Below are 22,985 nucleotides of genomic sequence, written 5' to 3'. Positions count from 1 at the left end.
GTGAGGCCGGCCACCCCTTCCCTCTCACGCTGTGTCCACCGGGATGGTTGGTGCTGGGCTGCTCTCGGGGTCCCAGCCCCGCTGCAGGCCCTCAGCCCAAGCACCCTCCCCACCTGGTCTCCCTTCCCCTGCCTGGCCCTGCTTGCAGGCTGCCATGCTCAGGGTGAACTTGGCCTTCTCGTTCCTTCAGGTGACCCCGGACCGATGGGCCCGCCGGGACGCCATGGGCAAAGGGGACCCAAAGGAGAGAAAGGCGAGAAAGGTAGGGACGTCTGCCCCCCAGGAGAGCGGGGCTGGGCTGGAGGATCCCCCAGACACCAGCCCAGCTCTGGGGAATGGACACAACACGTATTGGGTTTCTGTTGTTTGATATAAAGTTTTGATTTGTTTTGCCCATATGAATGCTTCAAGTAACCCGCCTTTCAACCTCCTTGTCCCCAGGTGAACAAGTGTACGTTGGCAGAAGAAAAAGAAGAAGCGTTGGGGTTTAAGGAAAGAACCAACTCAGTTCTGCACTGGGCAGCGTTCCTAGCAGCCCACAGAGAATCTGTGTGGATCTTCACTGCCTTACTGCTAACATGTCCTCGCCAGTAAGCTAACTCCTTAGACTCGATAGTTCGGTGTTGCTGCTGAGGTTTGAATGGCTCCGGGACGTGTCCAGCACGGCCCTGCTGTGGGTGTTTGTTCCTGTTGTGAATGTGTGCCTTCGTGCCCCGACTTCCCAGGTGTGTGCGTCTGGGGGCTGACCAGGGCTCCCCGGCCCTGCCAGCCCAGGCTTCTTGTGTTACTCCTGGCTATGTAAAAACCTATCATTTTTTTAATCAACTATCCACATATTCAGCAAAAAAAGAAAACAGAAATCCTTCCCCACTGAACAACTGTTTTTTTAGAGCTCAGATTCAGACAAAAAGTGCTGTAGGAAGCTCTGGGACAGCTTTCTGAGCGCCCCAGGAGTTCTTCTCCACGTGTTTGCTGTGCTGGCCACAGGCAGGAGGACCTGGTGAAGCAGGTGGGGGGCATGCACAGAGACAGAACCAAAGCACTTTTGTTAAACAATTTGTTGACTTTTAAAAAATATTTTTGTATTCTATTTTTTAAACATCAGGAAAAAATAACTTTTTAATGTAAACATCCCCATTAAAGTGTATTTTATACCCCGCATGTGCCTATCAGTGTCACCTTGGGCAGTCAACCAAAATCGGTGATTGTAGCAGCTGCAGCATGTGGTCAGAGCGGCTGAGGGCTGCTCTTCTGCTTCTCAACACCGGTACATGACGGGAGCAGGCAGCGAGTTCTTTCTTGGTGTGGTGGTTTTCAGTCTTGTTACTGGGGGCCTCTGCACACTGCCACCACATCGTCATGCTTGCCCTGAGGCAATACGCATCACAGGATGGGCTGTGGAGGAGGCAGCCCGAATTTGGAGTGAATTTGGAATTCCCTCACACCTCCCTTGAGTTTCATGCAAGTATTCCAAGAACAAAACAGAGGTCATCTCAGCAAACTGTGATTTTTATTGTATTTACAGCAGAATTATTACAATATTCTACAGAAAGCCATGAAATCAAATTGCTTTTTAAAAACGAGACCAAAAAAAAATAAAACACAGAAAACAAACAAAAAAAACTGGTGTATGGCTGCTACTGCAAATTTATTTCCATGAGCTGTACATACAGAGATCCTTAGCCAACTATTTATCCATCTCCTGATTTTTGGTTGCTTCCTGTAAGGCAAAATTAACTTGGTTTGTGAACACAAAACATTCAACGAACTGCTGGGACGAGGTGAGGCTGGAGCTGCCGTGCATTTCCAGGCTTTGTGACAGAACAAACAGCGCCCTGCCCGGCTTGCTTACAGAGAACAGGGGCACAACAGCGCAACAGTTGGGTTTCACTGGATGGCTCTAGAATGCTTAGTTCCTGCTCTTTCCCCCTTTCAGCCTGGGTGATTGATGATCAGAGAGAAAGGGGCTTTACCTAGCACGGAAACCGTGGAAGATATTTCATAAAATCAGAGCAACGCGGGGCTCAGTAACGCCCTTCTGCTTTCAGCGCAGAGAAGTGCGTGAGCCCTTACTCAGTTGCTGCTTTAAGCACATTTTAGCTTAAGAGGGCTTCTGCTTCCCTCCGGAGCCACTGACTGCCCTTGGGCCAGGAGTGCAATAGTTACAGAAACGAAGGACGAGGACTGAGGCAAGAAAAAGAGGCTGAAAAACAACTAAAAGCTCCGTAAACAGCATCACCTTCCAGCTAGAGAAATGCTATGAAGCTTTCTTCCTTTCCCTCCCTTTATCTGCTCTCATCCTTTGTAAGAATAAGAAACGTGCCAGGCCATCCTGGCCCCGCCTTGTCTGGGGCTGAGGAAGGGTAGCTCTCTCTGACCTCATTTCATGTCTGCTGTGAATTAAACACAGACAGGGACTGGGAAACACATGTGGACACATCAACACAAGGAAGGTTCTCTGAGATCCAGAAGTACAGATCTTGCAGTACAATGACAGGGCTGTAACTGCTAACATGCAAAGCAGGAAGTTACCCAGGTGGTGGCCAGCATCAGGGCTCCTCCTTTCCCCGAGCTCCAATGACTGCGGCACCACTGCCTTCATTTTGCTGCCATAAAAGACATTTTTACACTGTGGCCTGAGGAAAGCAATTACATTACTGTTTTGCCTGGCTCTATCAGACTCTGACTTTGTTAAGGTGCTAAGGTTCCTATGTATTCTTTAAGAAAAAAAATCCTGTTCCCTGTAGATATATCAAAGGTCTCTGTGATAGAAGAATCATTTTTAAATACCTGGCTTGCTGGCTCTTAAGCCATGTGAGGGGTTGGATACTGAACAAAGTCCTGCGAAGAATCACCGAGTGAACGCCCGTGGTCAGGACACCGCGGGTCAGGGCGGTGGTACCAACAGCTGCAGCGCTGCCCCCTCTCACTTTGAAGATCTAAAGGAAAACCTTTAACAATAAATTAGCATAAATCTAGTCAACCATAGAAGTAGCCTCCATACCATAGCTTTTCATGCCACACTTGCTTCTTACGCATTCAGCAGAGAGCTTGAAAGAAAACTGCGGAGTTCTGTGGGAAACAGAGCAGCAAACGTGCTGGAGTATTCCCTCTTCACCCAAGTAACAGCAAAGTTTAAACTAATTTAAGATTAAAAGAGCTTGGTCATCCAAAGATCTCCCTGGTCCACCTGCAGGGCTGCACTGGCAGAGAATTACAAGACACTGGGAGCAGCTGAGCTCCCGTAACTGTCAGGCTGTGAGAAGAACTGCTGACTCCTCTATTTACAATGCCCCATCCCAAGAAAGCTAATTTAGCAACTGCTGAAATCTGCTTTCAGAGCTGATTAAAAATTGTGAGGTCTGACTCCGTCAGAGGCCATGAGCTTGCATGGAGATATTTTTCTTGTCCAAACCAACTGTAAATAGAGGTGCAGAGAACGATGCACTGCGCTGTGGTGCACGCGCTTTAGGGCCTTTGTTCATCTTCCTGCAGCCAGCAGCTGTGATGTAAAAGGAAGGTGAGCACGAACCAGTATTTGCTCAGCTTCTGAGGGGCACGTAGAAAGAATGAGATCTGCCAGAAACTCAGCAAGCCAGCAGACTGTTTTGACTACAGAAAACACACCTAACTACCTCTGAGACAGAGCTCCCACCATTTATTAAAGGGATTATGTGACACGTGATAGGAGAGAGATTGGATTTTATATCTCAGAAGATCTCTTCCAGGCCAATGCGAGACTAAATCTATTTGAACTGGATTTTCTGACAGTGCCCTAACAGCATACACCTCCTCTTTCATGTTCCACAATGCTGATAAAATGCTGGCTTTCAATCTAAACATGTAAGTACCTATGTTAGCTCCTGTTATCCCAGAGAAGTGGATTTGCACACCAGGTATCAATTCTCAGCACAGTCACAAGACTGCAGCTGCTTAACAGCGCTCTACAGCTCCAGACACAGCCAAGGACTCGCTAAGGCTTCGATTGTTACATTCAGTCCCTCCCTGCGCCACACAACTCAGGCATTTGTACAATTTACAGTGAGGTCAGATTGCAGGAGCTTGTGTGAGAAGGATCTTCAAATTAAAGATTTACCAGACGTAGACAGAGGTAACCACTATGCCAATATATATTAGCAAGTTATCACTGAAACTGCCGAAAATCTAAGAAGATTAACATTTCTCTGAGAATTTAATGTGGATAAAGGCAGAGATAATCCAGAAGAGGAAATCTGCCTGCCAAGTTTACTCTCCAAATAAATCACTGAGCCTGCTCCATACAAAATTGCAAACAAATTCTGTTAAATACAGAGGTGAAGATTACTCAATGTTATTTTAGTAACGGTCAATTTATGATGGTGGAACTTAAAGGAACGGCCTTCAGAGTCTTTTTTCAGCCTACTGAACAAACAACTTAAGGAACTTTGCATTTAGCAACAGATAACATTCTAGAGATAATGATATGTGAATTTACAACAGTACACAATACAGTGATATAATAAAATGCCAGAAATTAAGGCTAGCTATTAAAGTAATTATGCTATCAAAAAGTTATAAAAATTAAATTAAAACATGCATTTTCCAACTGCTTTTACTGTGCTGCAAATTTTAAATGTCTTCACTGAGAAGGTATAGTTTCAACATCCAAGGATTTCAGCATCCAAGATTTCAACCGCATCTGATTAAAGTCCTATGTTAATTTGAGTTCATTCACGTGCATCAATACTGTTCCCATGAAATGAACATCGTGTAAATGTTCACCAGGCTCACATTAAATGCAAGCTAGCAAAACAAAACCAACGTTGCAGTTGACGCCCAAAGAGACTAGAAAGTTAGGCCTCAAATAACAGAAAACAAATACTATTTTACAAATTCAACGCCAGCATACCAAATACAGCTTACAATACTGTCTTGATATGACTCGAACCATCACAAGGAGTGCAGTAAAAGTGACCTAATACACTTTTCCTTCCCTACCAGCTACGAGAAACATTTCAGATTTTTTCCACTGCAGATCAGTCAGGTAAATAACTTATTTTACATCTATGAACTTAAAAAATAAAAACCGTCTATGTTAGTACGTGGCAACACAAAAGCAAAAAACCAGCTTCATTAAGTATTTTGTCTATATATTTAACTTAAATCTTTCTATAAAATAAAATGACTAAAACAAACAAACAAAAAAAATCAAGTTAACATTTCCAACCAAATCAGACCTCTGCCATGGTTATCCATAAATACAACCACCCACCTCCACTTCTGCGATGGAGTTCCAATGAACAGGCTTTGGTAAGAACAGAAGGATGGCTCTACCCATTCCTGGTACAGTTAGAGCGACCACGTGCGTCTCGCACAATGCTTCCTAAAAAATACATTCTACAGCTTTTCAATTTGTAGAACTAACCACCTGTAATAGCTAAGGAAAACAACAAACTGTGCATTTTAAAGTTAGCATTTCTTTCACCTTTACATATTTTAGTGCAAAATATTTTAGGGTGAGGATTTACAACAAAAATGGCAGTAGCAGCAAGAAATCTTCTGTTTTGTACAGTAACAACAATGCAAAGGAGCTTTACTTTGTTTTTGTTTCATAAGTGACAAATACTACCCTGTTGCCAGGATTAGTATACGGAAGTGTTTCAGGCACTGTATTAATTAAACTAGCACCCCATTTCATTATGGAACTAATGGACAAAATATGTAATGGAGATCAGCTCAGTTTAATTTATGCCAGAGGTTTCTTTTTTTTTTTAAAGAAGTTGCAAAGGTTTTTACTGTTACCATCCATATTTAAACACAAGGGTTCATTTTTTATGATTATTGGCATGTTCTGAGCAATTAGTTTCAGTCCTCACTATGAAGACACTGCTCAACACTAACATTATAAACCTCTTGTGGCAGTTTCAGTTGTGGAATTCTCTTGTGTAGAAATGACACACTTAAAAACACAGTAGCAGAACTTATACAGTTTAAATATTCACATAAGAAACCGTTTTTTTGTGATGAGAAAGGTTATAATTCATATTTTAGGCTTACTTAAAGTCAAAACCATAGATAACATACTTTTTGAGACTGAGATAAAAAAAAAACATTCTTGAAACATCTGAAGGACATCACATTACCATTATACACCAACTCCTTTTCTCTTTTCTTCCATTCAAAGTAGTAAAAAAAGAATGATCGTGACACTGATTGTCTCCACCGAAAACAAAAAGTGCCAGGTCTTTTGATGTACTCCACAGATTAGATCAGGTTAGACGACGGGGATGAAGAACTCCAAATATGAAAAACCTACAGCAGTTCCCAGAGTTACGACCCAGTGGAGTGAAGGCTGGGGATTGGATAGAATTTGGAAATCCGGCTTTGTGTTGAAGGGTTAAGGCATTCAGATTCTCCAGTCATTTTAAAGAAAACTTCCTGCTCTTGCAGTTTTCTGGCAAATTCTTCTTCCAGTGTCTAAAACCAAGATCAGATTGTTATATATGAATATAAGGCAATGGAAGTACAAGAAGCCTGTTCTACTGCTGACAGTCTGATACAAGATCTTAACAAAATGAACAAACAGACTAAACAAACAGCTACCACCACCACCCTCTCTATTTGTTACTTCATCCTCTTTTTTTTTTTTTTTAAATATCCTATTAGCTTCTGAAATAGAGTCCTAAAACAGATTTACTCCAGCTAAGAGGTTTTATACGCAACTATTCAGACATGCCCTGCAAGAGGACCACAGGAAGAGGCTGATAATGTGAGCCCTTCTTGTTGCACATATTTTAACTTAATATAAGTGAACTATAGCAGTTTTGTATAGTAGCTCAATTCTCCTCCTCAGCAAAATTTATATGATCTGTATTTGCTAGGTTTAACACTTCATTATATTTCAATTCAAACTGCTCCAATTTACCTTTTTTCTTGGTCTCAATTTCTCTCTCCATTCCTTCAGTTCTTGGCTGTGCTCTTCATCCAGCTCTTTTAGCTTCTGAGTCTCATGCTCAACCAGTAGATGGCATTTTTCATTCTTAAAACAAGATAAAGATAATCCTTGTCAAACTAATTCAGATTAGACAACTTAATATTTGTCTAGTGACATATGTTGTCCTAATTCTTTTTAATTAGCTTATTAGCCTGTGCAAACAGTGACGTACATAATTACAAGATAAAAGTTTGTTGTGGGTCTGCATTATCAAGAGCTGATCTTGCCACCAGAACCAATGGAGATAAGATACACTTGTAAATCTGAACATGCTGCTGAGTACCATTCAGAGAGCAGCCGACAGCGCTACTCCAAACTGTGGTCACTGCCTAGTAACACCACCCAAGGTCACAAAGCATTTCTGCTTTGTTTTCTGAAATTTTTTCTCTAATTGTATAATTTATTAAAATCAATTACATTAAAAAGGAGTTAGTTTGTTGTTTTTTTATTGGAAAAATACTTCCAAACTTCTGGAAGAATACTTCCAGTACTTCAACTCTTGGTGAGTTGAAGGAGTTGAGACTAACAAATGGGGTCTAGAGAGACAGAAATGTGCTTGCATAGAAGCAGCCACAGAATCACCCTGTAATGAGAAGGATAATCAAACCACACGTTAAGTTTCACATTCCTTTAAGTTATACACGTTTGTTTAGCTGCCAGGGGCCTTTTGAAGCATGGCAAGAATACGGTTTAGCATTTGGCTGCAACAATTCTTTAATATTAAAGAGCAGTTGACAACTGCAGTCTCTAAAGCCCTTCTTGTTCCTAAGACTCCAGTCCCAGCTGGCTCTGATGCAGAGTATGAAAGCACAGCAACAAAAATGACAAGCACTTGGCTAGTCCTGAGTGCAGCTAAGGGCCAGCTTCTCTTGATGTGGCCTTAATCTGCTTGATTTTGCTTTAGCTGAAAGTCTCACACAGACTCCCACGGTATCTGAGGATTTGCTGGGGCGTATTAGTAGTAGCGCAGCCAGGGCCTGTTTTCACCAGATGCAGGAAAACCATGGGTAGAAGTAGCTTCACTGGCCAATGAAAGATGGAACCTCTCTCTACACAAAGGTGATCAGCAGGTGATCATTTAATGCATTAAAACTGCCTGGCGTCCCCGAAGCAGAGAAAAAGCAGACGTCATGGAAAAGGATGCCTGGCCTTCGGTATGCAGAACCTACTTCTACAAAATGCATACGAAAAACAACAACATTGAATTCCTTACTGCAAGAAGAGCATTCCTTCTAAATAGCTTCCAAAAGCTCAAAAGTGGCAGCCTGCACGTTGCAAAGACTCCATGACTTGTGGGCAATGCCTGGTGCTGCCTGCCTCTGCTCCAAATAATGACATTTGAGCAAAAGCAGGTTAAAACGAAACATTTCCTACACAGAACAGTGCTGGGAACTTGGTAAATATTCTAGGAGCTACCATCTGCCTATGGCTCAAGCTCTTCTTATGTGTAAAATGATTTCTTATTAATTGATGTTAGGTTCTGAGCCTGGTTAAACAGTATCATGCAGGCCTTTAAAAGCAACGTTGAAAAAAATCCACATGAATCAGTAAAAATGCAGGAAAAGATGTTTCTGCTTTGCCTGTGCCTGTTATTAACATGAATCTTCCCACTGAACGTTCATTTAATGTCATCTATTTTTAACCTGTAACTGATGCAGTTCTCTGATGTTTGCTTCACACTGCAACTGAAGGTCCCGCATTTGATTTTCATGTTTCTGATGCTGAGCCAGTCTCTCATTTTTCTGTCTCTTTTCTTCTTGAACTGCAAACTAAAATTAAGAAGATGATTTGTATCATGCCTCTATATACAACAGTTTACATGAGTCAAAAAGTGTTTAAAACAAGTATAAACACCATACAGTAATAGTGATTTGAATGGTTTTAAGATATATGAATATCGACTGTATTTTTATTTTATTTTTAAACTCCTACAAATGGAATGGCCTCACAGTTTTGTCCACCATTCCTTTTTTCTCTGCACTCTAATCTCTCTGTAAAGCACAGCACATTTCACTTTCAGACACCTGAAGTTAACTCTCTCTAAAGCTAAGTGACACAGAGGTGTTGCTACAAGTCTTGGTTGAGGTTGACGTTAAGCAGTAAGGGAGCTATTTCCCAGATTTTACTTCCCAGATTTTTTTTTAATCCTTCCATTGCTCGTCATATGGAAACCATGATCTGGGACTTCTGTGCATAAAGCAAATCTCTAAAACCTTCACAATGTTCCCTTTTAAAGGATGACAGTTATTCTAAATAAATTCTAATTTCTAATTTCTGTGCATCTCCACAACCTCTCCAGGCAACCTGCTCCATTGTCTGACCACCCTCACAGTGATTTTTTTCCTCATTCTTAAGTTATACACTTACATTGACTTACATAAAACTATTTCAGTTTCTGCCGACTGCCTCTCATCCTGTCACTGGGCTCCACTGAGAGAATGTGGCTCTCCCTCCCCTCCTCCCTCCCATCACGCATTTATACATGCGACTACCATCCTCCTGAGGCTTCTCTTCTCCAGACTGAAGCATCCAACAAGTTCAGCCTCTCCTCTTACACCACGATCCACTGATCCCTTAACCATCACCACGGCCCTTGGCTTGCTACATTAAGCTGTCTGTCTTGCTCTGGGGAGCCCAGCACAGGACCCAAGATGTGCCTCAAGTGAAAAGGGGAAGACGACTTCCTCCCACCTGCCAGCAGCACTCTTCCTCACGCAGCTCAGGATGCTGCTGGGCTTCTTTGCCACAAGGGCACACTGCTGTGTTGGCACACTGCTGGCTCACGTTCAACTTGCTGTCCATTGGGACCACTGCGGCCTTTTCAGCAAAGCTGCTTTCATGGCAGCCAACACCCAGCATGTGCTGTCGCCTACAGTTATTCCTCCTGAGGTGCAGAACTTTGAGTTTGCCTTTGTTGAACATCATGAGGTTCACCTCTGCCCAATTCTCCAGCTTGTGAATCCTTCTGAATGGCACCAGACACATCCATGCGTCAACCTAGTTTTGTACCACCTGCAAGCTTGCTGAGAGTGCATTCTTGCCTGTCGTCACGCTGACATTTACATCACATCAAGATTTCACACTACTAAAATAATTTTTATTACCTGCTTAATTTTTTCACGATCTTGGTCTGGAGAGGCTAATGAATTGATTCTTAAACTTTTCTTAAACATAGCCATTCGAGTCTTTGCTTCACTTCGCTGGATTTTAGGCAGTCTGGCTCTTTCCTGAGTTTGCTTGTTCTTTAACTCCTCAATAAGGCGTTGATTATATCTCTGCATTTGTTCCGTTTCCTAAAACATTAAACACACAGAAATGTTACAGAATACTTGTTATTTTACAACTGTTACATCAATTCATCAATAAGCACGTTGTTTGAGCGTTTATTTCAGCAGAAACCAGCGGCCCTGCCCTAGTGGTAGGGATAGGGAGGATCAAGTCTTCCTTTTATTCCAGGGAGCTCTGGATCATGCCCAACCCATACAAAGTTATTTAGTCATCGAAGAAATATGGTGTATATTAGCAGTTGTAATCCGTACAACTTGTGAATTACATTTTTTAACTGTCTCTGCTCTTTGAAAGGAGAAACTTTAGTGGAACTGAACCTCCACTCCTGCAGTTGTAAAGTTACAGTCTGGCTTAGATTTGCAAGATTTGAACTACTCTAAGGTTTATTTGTTTTTCAGTACATAGCACAAAACGTATACAGCATGGAAATACCTGCACAGGTATTGCCTAGGCAAGCAAAGAGCTACCTGAAGAGATCACAAGTCTAAAATGTATTGGAAATCAAGTAAATATAAAATATATTTTTGATTTAATACACAAAAGGAAGTGTTAAAATCAACACTAACTTTTTCATGCCTCTTAAGCAGCTGGTGCCTCTGCATGAAGTACTGATCCTTGAGCTGCTGTTTGAGGAGTTGGTGTTTCTCTTGTAGGTGTCGCTCCTCCAGCTCCCAGATTGCAGCTTCACGAGCTGGAAAAAACACAGGCTGGTTTAGAAAGCACAATACAATCATTCTGAATCCACCTGCAAGTGGATGTTTAGAAGTGGCCTACAGCTGCATTTTAAGAGCAAAGCTTTTCTATAGCACATGGCTTTATTGCAGTTCCTTATAAGTCATAAAGGCCTCTGATTTCAGAAGTTTCAGGCAGACTGTTGGTTTATTAAGATACAACACAAATAGGTCTTTAAGGAGAGAGTCTGACGCTGAATACCTCTCATGAGCTGCTGTTTGTTGTTGAGGCAATCACGTTCAATAGTGGCTAGTTCTGTCTTCTGCTGCTGAATTATTTTCTTTAGAGATGCGTCCAGTTCTTGTTGCTGCTTCTGCACAAATTCCTGTTCCTGGTGGAAACCAATAGAAATAAATTAAATTTTGTTCCTCTAGCCACATTACTGTTTAATGAAATTCCCAGTTCCGTGTTATATATACACAAAAACAAATACAGCTAAGAAAATTTGAGCTAACATGCCTCGTGCTATAGAACTACCTATCTCTTGTATTTTCTATGCAGAGAGTAGAGAATATTTTTAATATTTAAATACTTTCAGAAATAAGAACAAAGGCAACAGACTAACCAATCATCTGTAAATCATTCCAGCTCATCTCTCCTCAGAACAAACTGCAAGTTCAAAGCTAGCGAAGACAAACATCCTCGATGTAAAGCTGATCTCAGTATATCAAATGTCATGGATTCATGGATGTAAGAAAAAAGCATTTCTGATTATTTTGCTTTGGGTTATTAGGTAAAGCCTATTTGTTTATATGTTGGGTTTCAGGTTTGTATCTCTATCTCAAGTGCTTCATCCTGTCATGAACTCAAGTAGTTTATCACGTCACAAATACCAAGTTTCTGATGGAGGTTTGGAATCCCCTCAGGCTGCCATGAAGACTCCCAATGGCTTTCATGGGAACTGTGTCCTGCAGGACTTAGAGACTCGGTGCACCAGAGCTGACCCGGCTCCTTGCAAAGTGATACACCTGCCATCTGCGTGCTGCAGTCCCCGTATCACCTGCATCTTCCTCTTATCTAGCGCGTTCCAGTCTGTGGCATCACCTTACAGAGAGCAGGTAGTAGTAGGAAGCCCCCACCACACCCCGAGGACATCCTGTTGCATTTCTTCTCTGCCACTATTCAAAAACCAAACCTCAAACGTATCTACAAGCATGCAGGCATGCGCACATGCTTAAAGAATTAAAGCAGATGCTTCCATCAGCACATAAATGTCAAAAAAAGCACAATAGCAGTGTAGGTATCAGAGCCAAGGCGAGCAGCTGCAGAGCTTGCTGTTGTACATAACAAAGCAAAAAGATGGCCTGTTGGAACGGAGATGGCATGAGGCAGGAAAACAGTGCTGGGTGATGTGTGGAAGGGCCTCCTGAGCTAAGCTTTTTACTTTATTTTTACTGAATGAGCCATCAGCAACATATGGAATTAGGTATTTGTCAAAAATCCTTTGTTATATGTGCAGGAGCATCTTGATTTTCATCTCCACAGAAAGTCATTGAATAGCAGACAAGGCTTTCGTTTCTCCCAGGGGGCAGCAGAGTTGCACAAGTAACAAAACCAGAGGGAGGAAGCTGGGGAATGCTCAGACAGCAGCAGACCTGGGGGTACAAAAAGGACTGGGAGGCCACCTTTGTGAACGACGCCAGGCATTTGTAACCAAATATGTAGGCTGAAGAAAAACACTGCTTTGGTTCCCTTGCTCGATAGGGAAAGGATACAAAAACTAGAAGTTTATTTTGAGCATGTGGGCACATAATTAATACTACGTATGATGTGCTAGGAGTTTTTTGATTTAGGAAGTGCATGAGGACAGCTGCTCTAGTGTAGTCATGGTCAAAAAACAATTATGCTGGGGATTTACTGTCAGTAATTTAAATATCATTGCTGCTGCATTTACACTGTAAATCTTAAAAACACAAAAACCCCACAACACACAAACCATGCTAATTGCTATTACTAAGACAAACCTGGCAATTGCAGAAAACAATCTGGCCTTTCTGCTTCCCACATCTACCCAGGTATCACATAAATAACGAGCACTGACCTTACTGAAGAACATGCTGGGTGGTGCAAAAGGCAGGCAGTACAAGGCAGTCTGCCTTTTAAAAAATACCACCTGGTTTTGCTCAGTATCTTAGACTCCCACCTTTACAATACACAATCTCACTGCACGCAGAGCATACAAGTCACACTGTTCCTCACATGTGCTGAACAAATAACACACACCAGAGACCAGCGTTATATCATGTTGGAGAGATACTTCAGGTGTCTTGCCCAGAGGACAGTAAAAAGACCAAAATTTCAGTAAATAGTGCAGTGATAAAACATTTGTGCTAACTCTCTTGGAGGCGGCAGTGAAACTGATCAGCACATATGCGGAGGAGAAGAAAACCACACATTTGGAAAATTAGGGAAATAAAACTTTTTGGTTTGCATTTTAGGACTTACATCCTGCATTTGTGCGTTGAACAGCGTACACGAAGACAACTGAAAAGACTGAATCATAACCTGAGCAACGCCCTGTGGGACACAACGTACTTCCCATGTCAGAATACAATCAAATAGAGCTGCTCTTCAAAAGAAAGAAGGTAACCTCTGCTGTATGTTAGAAATATACATTCAAAATGTCAAATCTAATTGCAAAAAAGGTAGTTGCTGACAGTAAAAATTCTGGCCATCTAAGATGTTCCATTTGCACCTTGCCTAGTACTTCCTCATTCCAAGTAAGGATCTTCCAACTTTAAAACCGTCCCTTACTTTAACATAGTGAAACCAGCAAAGGAAACAAAGTCACCACAACCATTATGAAAATTTAGTTCCTGAATTGTTTCCTTAACAAGCTTAGAGACACATCCTGGGTATGGGGCGAGCTGTAACTCAATCAAATTCTCAGCTGGGAAATCCCCTCTTGAACCGAACATGTAATCAGATAGAGCTGCTGGTATTTTCTGCTAGGTCACAATCATTTAATCTTTAAATTACTCAACCCAAACCTGCTCTGCTGGGGTACAAACTCACTCACCTACAAACTACGGCCATCACAACAGCATTTTTTCTGAAATATTAGCCTCTGTCCAGCTAGCTCATATAAAGGCAGCAAGTTTGAAGGCATGACATTATATTTGATGTCTTATAAAGTTTCTCTACACCTACATTTAGACGTTAAATAGTTTCGTTTCACCTAATCTGTTCTGCTACTAGAATATGATGCCTAATGCTTACCTATTCTATATATGTTCTTCCCCTGTGCTTGTAGTGCCCCAAAATAACTTCTGCCTGAAACCTCCATCATTTGACAGACCTGCAGGTACTTACCACTCATAAAAGCACCGTAATGAAAATTGCCATAGAAAAATTTTTATTTTTTTGGCACAACGTAACAAAACATGATGCTTAACAGCACAAACTTGAAAATCACCGCTCCTACAAATCTACACATTATACTCCACGGGAAGTGACACGGGAATATTTGAAGAAAAGAGAGCAATCCACAGGGTTAGTTTGAGTTAAGTTTCATGTTCACTCAACAACAACAAGTGAAATTATCAAGCTGTGTGAATACTGCTGCCTTTTGTATTTTAGTAGCTTGAAGCTGCCATTGTTACCTGAGCATGCTGGCTTTGTGCAAGCTCCTCTTTCTTGCGTTTCATGAGCTCTTTTCTCAGCTCTTTTGGTGCTTTCTCCACTTCACATAAAACCTACAGTGTATATAAGCATGCAGAAGGTGGCGAAAAGAACACTTTTTCTCCGTAGCAAGCATTATTGTGAACATAGGACATGCAGGTCAAGCACTAGAGGAACTGGGAAGCGTGCATTACTTCAGTGGCAGGGATGTTAGCTTAGTGAGGAGAGCTTAATGAAAAGAGACGGAACAATGCATGCTTTAGGTGTGCCAGCGCAGAGAGAGGCATATGCCAGCTTCTTTTTGCATGCAAATGCTGCCCAGTGCTCTCAGAAATGGCAGTCTCTTGCTTGCGTTTTCATGCAGCAGCTAGAACAGTCGGTAGATAAGAAAACCGCCACCTGCAGAAGTGGCATTTTCTTAAAGCACTACTGAAAAAGGGCTACAGAGTATGTTTACCTCATGGTAAAGCTGTGAAAAATGGTTGGAAACTTAAAATGAATTCCACTGAAAGAGAGCTATTTCTGACACTGTCTTGAACATGAAGATGAATTTACAAGATGCCATTATCAGTGTTTCAACCATAAATGACATCTACATACGGTAAGTCTTAAAAATAATCATAGAAGCAAATAAAATATTAATGGTTGTAAATTTTCCGTTCTGAAGAATTTAAAAGCAAAAACCATCCATAACTGATTATGTTTTTAAGAAACTTTTCATTACACATATGCTGAACTGGAACATTTGTTTCAGTTCAACATGAGTTAGACTAGATGAGTAGAAATATTCTAAATATAACCTGGCTAAATCAGCTGAATATGAATCTGTTACTTTGCTGGTTGTTTTTTTGGTGTTTTTTTTTTTTTTTTTTTTTTTTCCCCCTCACTTGTGAATTGCAAACCTTAACACTGCACACACCTCAATATAACATGGGTAGTTTGAGAGCACCAGCTGCATTTTCCTTCAAACGGTAAATCACCTTCTGAAGTTCTAAATACAAAACTACGCACCCAAAGACCAATGCCTATTTGTTTAGTAGTGGAAGCATCATCAGAAAACAGAGTCCAAATCACCACATGCTACTCCTGTTTCCGTGAAAGAACTGCTTTTAGCTCAGAGAAATATATAAAATTCTTCCCGCTTTCCCATGTAGGACCCAATCACCAGTAAGTAGAAAGAGACTCAAAAAATGCAAGAGGTTCCGCAAAAGAAGAAACATGGTTATTTACATGAGCAGACAGTTCAAATTGAATATATTTTTTTCTATGCATTTTTTTTTAAACTACAGGATCTTTCTATGCAAAAGCATGGACAGAACAGATTCTAAAAGAAATCTCTGGAAGTCTAATAACTATTAGAGCAAACACTAGAGACATTTATATACAAACAAGCACTGTATAGCTGATCTGAAAATGAAATAAAACAGCTATTATGAGGCAAAATCCATAGAGGTACACCGCTCTTATTCTAACGCAAGCAAATCAAACGCAAAAGGTGTCAGTGCAAAGTGTCACTCACTTTGCCTTAACTGTGCAACACACAAGAAATTAATTGTAAAAGATTTTAGGTCATCAGATTTGTCTCTCTTAGCTTGCCTTTTTGAGTTAAAGAACAAAATCCACCTAACACCTACTATAAAGAAATTCTAAATCACATCAGTAGGCGTTTAATAAAAATCTAATAAATTAACCAAAACTCAGGAATTTAAGTGTTTCTTCTCATTAATGAAGAACATGTTGTTTTCTTTGAAATTCTAATTTGCTAAGTATTTACTAAGCAGTTATAGCTGGTTTGTTTAACATAGCAATCTCAAATATTTTCAGTCTTTAATAAAATACTATATCTTAATCTATTACTTGTAAAAAGAATTATTAAATATTCTGTGAAAAATAAAGTCTCCTAATTTGATGATATTTTCTACATTAAATCAATACCCAAAGGTTCCTGTTAGCTGTTTGTATTTCACTTTTGGCAGTAAAACAAAAGGAATACCACTGACTACTAGTACTCCCTCCACAACTTATTATAGCACATGAGGCTGATGTGACTTTTGGGAGACCTAACCTTAACCATTTGCTATGGCCATACTCCTTATTTTCTATACCATCATCTTTGTCTCTTACCTCCTTCTTTTTGTTCTTCAGCATGTTCTGGAATTTGGACAATTCTTTCTCCTGTTCTGCTTTGATGCGTTTTGCTTCATCTCGTAAACGATTTGTGTGTTCCTGTTCCAACCGCTCTATTGTCTGCTTCTGCTGCTTCTCTAGATTTTCTATTTCTTGATCATATTGTCGCTTTTTACTCTGTTTAAAAAACAAAATAAAACAAAAAACACCTTCATTTTGTTTACTGACAAGTGTGTTCTAGCATACAAGCTTGGCATCCCGTAACACAAAAATATTGCCATTAGTAGCAAGAATTAAACAAACTATAGCCATCAAAGAAATGCCCATAATGCTGTTGTGAGTATTTGGCCTACTTCATCGGGATGTCACATTTTAAGAGCACCAAGATCCAAAAAACTCACTGTCATTTCCTGTTCAAAACGTCTGTACATCTGTTCTCGCTGTTGCAGGAGCTTGTTACTAAGCTGCTGTTGGGCTCTCTGCTCTTCTTTCTGAAGAAGTCTCAGCTCTCTTAGCTCTTGACGCCTAATAATGAAAGAGAACTTTTAATATTGATAGAAAAATAAAAGAAAGTTATAAAAAAAAGCATTTACAACTTAGGTCCACTAAAGCTATTTTTGTATCATCTCATTAGGAAACACTCTGCATTCCTTTCTATTTACAAAAATAAATGAAATCAATGCCAAACATGACAAAAATAAGACCATTACCCCTCTTGCTTTTACTCAATGTGAAAAAAATCAGTTACGTACAAGACAATAAAACCTCCTGTAAAATTTACTTTTACAAAAGCTTACCGTAGAAATCTCATTTCTTCACTTTTTGAGTCATTTTCAGTAACTATTTTTGACGTGGTTACACTCACTTCTACTCCATCAACAACAAACTTCCTAGTTTTCTTTAAAGTTTTCTTCTGTCTTCTAGTTTCCTGAATAAAACATCAGTAAGTTATTCTGTATCTAAGTCATATTCCTTTAAAAAAAAAAAATAAATTACTTCAAATGTTTGTGTGGAGGGCTGCTGCATATAAATCAGGAGTTCTTGGTTACTGGTTATCACTTAAGTGAGAACTTGGAAAAATTCTCATGTACTGAAACATTCTTTATTCAAAGGAAAACTGATTACTGATAATCTAAATTGCCGTTCAGAGAAAAAGCTAGGTAATCCCTGAATGAAACACTGATGCAGTTTGATTTTCAAGAGCTGAAAGTACTGTTGGCTTGTGCCTATAATTTTCTTAGTCATGAAAAAAGGTATTTAATACTGAAAAACAGTACTGAAACTGAATAACAACTAACTCATCTGCTCAATTATTTTTCCTCACACCTTTTAACTAGCAAGGCTTTTTGTTGTTCCTTGTTTTTTGTTTTGTTTTTAATTCTTATATGATAGTAACCAACTCATGTGACCTTGCTGACAGAATTGGAAAGATTCCCACTTCTCAAAGCTGCTATTGTTTCACGACAGAACAAAAGAGACCCTGGCAGAAACTTTGTCTCCATTGTGTAAGGGTTTACTGCAAATACACTGAAGTCGTGCTAGCATAGCCATGTCCTTTTTGTTGTTGTTTTTCTTCAAACCCGTGATTACACCGTTACTATCGTGGTATGGCAATAATCATATCGGTATAAAGATATAAAGTTCATATTCTGGAATGTGCTTTATGTAAACAAGCTCATTCACCCCAGCATAACTGCATCAATATAGTACAAAGGAGTAGTACAGTGCTTGGCATACGCAGACTTGAGAGGCTGTCTGCCTTAGATCTTTTAATTCTAAACAGAGAAACAGAAGATGGAAGTGACAGGAATTCAGCGTGAGACTCAGAGATCTGTCCTGGTAAAGCAGGGATTCTGTGCAGTGTGGAACCAGTCTTCTCGACTACCAGATGTGAACTACGACTACACACAGATCTCCTTGTCTATAACTGTTTGTTATATTTTAATAAGGCAGATTAGCATATAATCCTGTAACAAAATAAGAAACTAATTAACAGTTCTGTAGCTCTTAGCTTGGCTGCACAACATTCAGACATTACTGAGTGTTCAATTCAGAATATTGCAGTTTATACGAATTTTTAATATTCCATGCTGCCATAGCAGTTCCTCACAGTTTTTTTTAGCAAAGTTCAAACGTGGAGATAGTTTTAGGGCTGCACTCACACAGGGTTTTATATACAAATATATTATTGCTTACACTTACCTGTAGCGATATTGATCCTGTCTCTTTGTTTTTACTAAGGAAACTAGAAATTGACAAATTCAAGTCAATGCTGCTGTTATCAGCCGTAGAACCTGTGCCCGAATCCGCATCATTTTCCTTCAGATTCTCAGATTCTAGCTGCTGCAACGTTTCAGTACTGTCTTGATTTTCCATTTTGACCTTTTCATCATTTTCTTCAGTGCTTATACTAATACTGGGTACTGGAGTGACTTCAGAGTCATCAGCTTGTTCATCGGCAGCATCTTGAAGCTTACTCTTCATTATTTCATCAGAAGTTACTGCCAACTGTTCTTTGTCTCTCTGAATATTGTTTTCCTGGATATTCTCAGGTCTGTGCTCCTCTGATGTTTGGTCCATCTCCGTCAGCTTATCCACCACCTTATCAGAAATAGCCTCAGGCTTGGCCTGCATTGTCTTCTGGCCCATATCATCTTTTCCAGAGTCTTTGCTCTCTGTTTCCTCCATGCTACTTATTTGACAAATATCCTCATTTTCACTTTCTGCCAACTTCTCATCTGCTTTGATCACTTTATCTTGGCTTTCTGATAGAGTTTCTTCAGAGCTGATTATCTCACAGACCTGCTTAGCCTGACTTTCCACAGGCTTATCCGCCATCTCAGGTATTTTATCCCCCTCGATGATCTGTGTTTCAGCAGTACCACCTATCTCCTTAATGTTGTCATTTGCATGCTTTATTAGTTCCTTTTCTTCATCTGACACTTTATCCTCAGCACTAGGTAGAGATTCTGTAGTGATGTCTGTCACAGCCTCTTCCTGAGCTCCATCTTCCTTTTGCTCTATAGTATTATCTACAGTGACCTTTTCAGTCTTATTTTCTGAGAGATCTATTCTGTTTTCCTCTTCTTTTTCACCAGTTTCCTCAGAAATGGCTTCTCTGATTTCTACCGTATCAGCAGCTGTAGGTATTATTTTAACTTTATCTTCCTCTATTTGTACATTTCCTATGTCACTTTCTTTCTCTGTTTTTTGGTTCTGTTCATTTACTTCTGGTTTTGTTACTGTATCAAGTTCTTCCCTTCCTTTCTGAGGTTCTGCATTTTCAGGTGCTTCTTCCAGACTTTCTGTACTCTTTTCAGCTGGCAATAGTTTGCCTTGCTCAACTTCACCAGTTGGTACAGAACCATTCTGCACTTTCATATCATCAGCAGTAGCATCAGAGATGTTCTCAACCATTTTCCTAACATTAATGTCCTCAGATTCGTCTCCAATTTTTTTATCATCTGGAAACATTGTGCTGTTTTTCTCCTCAATTGCATTGCTTTCTGTTTTCTCAGAAAGAGATTCCAGTACAGAGGCATTCTGTGAAAGCTTATCCTCTTCAGAGCTGGCAATACTAAGGTCTGATGATGCACGCTTGTCTGCAGGTAGCTGCTAAAAAATTAAAGGAAAGGAGAAATTTAAGGAAATTTTAAAGGAACTATTTCATCATTTTCTAATTTAATTAAAGCACAGTTCTACTGAGGAATATCCAAAGAGACGAGTATATTGTATTTACAAGCAGAATTATATGAATTTAATAGTTTCAGAATACTTCACTGGGTGTTATGACAGGACAAGTACCTTAACCGTAGCTGGGCTCTGAACAGAACATTTCACAAAAACCCTCCTCCATTTGTAAGAATTCAATAAAATAAAGTGCAATTGAAAGAAAGGGATTATGATCTGTCCTCTGCAGCACGCTGCACAGAAGCTTCTTGTCTTTTTGCACTCACATCGCTCCTTATATTATTAGTTTAGTTTCCCTGATAGTCCCATCTACAGCCAGACTTGAAAAACATGTATTTGTTCTGTTTGGCTAGGAAGGAGCAATGTAGTTTTAGTTAGTGCAGCACTGATAAAATTCAGTATTAAAACCTCATTCCGCTTCATCAAAATTAATCTCTCCTTTTGTTCTTTGATAAAAATATGTAGATTTCTGTTTTAATCACTGTTAAACTCCATTAAAAGTGTGAGAACTTCCAGCACAGCTGAATAAGTCATAATATGGAACTGGAACAGAAACAGTTACCTAACTGTAGAAATTGCCATCACTGGAATTTAAATAAAGGTTATCAGATTACATGCAGATATACAAAAGAATACACCAATAAAGTATCACTTTAACCATAATTGCCCTTTAACTCTTCAAAGTGATTATGGTATCTCTCTGTCTATTTACTGTTAGAACCCTGTAATTTGGAGATAGGGCTTCTGATTTGCCATTTGGAATATACTAGGCTAATTATTGTAACAAGCGCGGGTTTGATCACACATTTCCTACCTGAAGGTTTTCCTAAGCACACAGAAAACAGTCTTTTAATTTAAAAGTGCATTTAAGAGATTTCAATTGTTCTAGAAGCATAGTGTTCTCCATGCTTTTTCTAAAACTAACGCAGTACTGTAACTGCATCTTCCTCACAGCTCCCTAGGCTCAGGCAGGAACTACCCTAATAGTACAAGTCACCAACGTACAGCTGCTTATTTTGAGACACTTTGAGTCACAGGGTGGACTTCATGCTCAGCTTGCCTGGAAATGGACGCCTTAGCAGCTAATCAGCAGATGGAGGTGGTGCGCGATGCCCTAGGAGATTGAGAGTAAGTCCTGGAGGAAGCTGGTGGGAATGCACACTTGGAGGTTTGCTTGGGTTGGATAAAGAAAGTAATCTGAAGGCCAGGGAACATGCCTGGTTTGGTGAGGTACGAGGTGGGAAGGGAGGAGTGCTTCTTGTGCTGCTTCCAGTGGTACTGGTCACTGTCCGTGCTGACAGTGCTTGAACCAGTTTTATCAGAGCACTGCCGACATGTGCACTGTGCAGCCTACTACCACATAATTGAACTTCAGGGCTTTGCTCTTTGACAAACTGATTCCTGTTCTAAGTTTTGTAAGCATCTTTAAAAATACACTCAGTATCCTCTTAGTAAAATATATTTTCTTGATTTGGAGTTTTTCCTTTGACAGCCACACTAAAATCAGAAACTTAGCTTATGTTGTAATAGTCACATATTTCACATTTTAAGCATCATATGAAATACAAGAGTATGTTCACTCGTCCATCTAGTCATTTAGACTTAAAACCTTTGATATATAAAACAGCATCAATTTTTTAAGCAGTCTACACTGTATACACAAGTAAAAATAAATGGAGATAATATCCCTTATTAACAGTTCTTAATGAGTTGAAGAACATGCTGATTTTGAAAACATTAGCTATGCTGTAAGAAGGTTACAGTCTGTTTCTGCAGTTATTCTTAGATGACTTGCTGCAAAAGTTAGGTATGACATCAGAAAATTGAGTTCTCCATAGGAAATTTGTGATTGAAACTAATTGCATATTTAAACTAATTTTATACTGACCAGAGAATTTTCTGTTTCCTCCTCTTCATCTTCATCTTTACCATCTTCAACTTCTTCTGTAACTTCTGCCTTAGCCTCCGCAATCAATTCTCGTATCGGTTTATTGGAAGTAACCGTAACAAACGGATGCTTGTGAAAATAAAACATAATATTAAGCTCTAACTTCATCATACACAGTGGGAAAATCATATCTTAAAAGAAATATTAACTTCAGAGAAACATTACTCTGGTTCTCTCAAACTTGAAGACTCACAATGTTAACAATAATCATAATTGTCTTAACGTACTTTTCTCTGTTGAAGTTTTAAAATCAAAACATTTGTAATCACATATACTGTGTAAATAATCTAACAAACACGCTAAAAACACAAGGTATTCATTTATACTAACCTGTTTCATAATCCAAAGTATAAAAGTAGATTTGTTTTAAAGGTTATTTTTCCTGGAAATGGTTTTCATTTCTTTCCAGTTCCACAGTAAAACTATTTCCTGATAAGTTTTTATCTAGAAACATTCTTTCCAGAGAAAAAATCTTTTTCCTTTGGAACATTTTTTCTTATCAAGAACATAGAACTATTTCTTTAAGAGAAAACAGATACCTGCTCTTCTCCTACTCCTACTGTCTTAATCTTCTTTCTCCACTTGGCCCTGCTGCTTAATCTATTC

At 39.7% G+C, this 22,985-nt stretch overlaps 2 protein-coding genes across 5 annotated transcripts in view; one reads left to right on the top strand and one right to left on the bottom strand.

Moving 5' to 3' along the window:
• The window catches only part of COL17A1 (collagen type XVII alpha 1 chain), a 54,611-nt gene extending 49,192 nt beyond the window's left edge, over positions 1-5,419 (top strand). For both annotated transcript variants that reach the window (XM_084524992.1, XM_084524993.1), the window contains exons 56-57: positions 191-262; positions 442-5,419. In XM_084524992.1, coding sequence (XP_084381118.1) covers positions 191-262; positions 442-491 — 122 coding nt within the window. In that variant the 3' untranslated portion in view covers positions 492-5,419. The remainder of the gene's footprint in view (positions 1-190; positions 263-441) is intronic.
• SLK (STE20 like kinase) overlaps positions 1,489-22,985 on the bottom strand; it is a 47,875-nt gene continuing 26,378 nt past the window's right edge. The window contains exons 8-19 of one of the 3 annotated variants that reach the window (XM_084524995.1): positions 22,320-22,448; positions 18,944-20,356; positions 17,539-17,669; positions 17,143-17,266; positions 16,739-16,918; positions 14,596-14,688; positions 11,195-11,324; positions 10,828-10,952; positions 10,078-10,266; positions 8,617-8,742; positions 6,905-7,018; positions 1,489-6,456 (exon numbers count right to left, since the gene is read on the bottom strand). In XM_084524995.1, coding sequence (XP_084381121.1) covers positions 6,310-6,456; positions 6,905-7,018; positions 8,617-8,742; positions 10,078-10,266; positions 10,828-10,952; positions 11,195-11,324; positions 14,596-14,688; positions 16,739-16,918; positions 17,143-17,266; positions 17,539-17,669; positions 18,944-20,356; positions 22,320-22,448 — 2,901 coding nt within the window. In that variant the 3' untranslated portion in view covers positions 1,489-6,309. The remainder of the gene's footprint in view (positions 6,457-6,904; positions 7,019-8,616; positions 8,743-10,077; positions 10,267-10,827; positions 10,953-11,194; positions 11,325-14,595; positions 14,689-16,738; positions 16,919-17,142; positions 17,267-17,538; positions 17,670-18,943; positions 20,357-22,319; positions 22,449-22,985) is intronic. The other 2 variants (XM_084524996.1, XM_084524997.1) reach the window with 2 other exon arrangements.

This window comes from Aythya ferina, assembly GCF_964211825.1.
Source record: "Aythya ferina genome assembly, chromosome: 7".
NCBI classification, from domain to species: Eukaryota; Metazoa; Chordata; class Aves; order Anseriformes; family Anatidae; genus Aythya; species Aythya ferina.
This window is presented reverse-complemented; position numbering and strand designations above follow the sequence as displayed.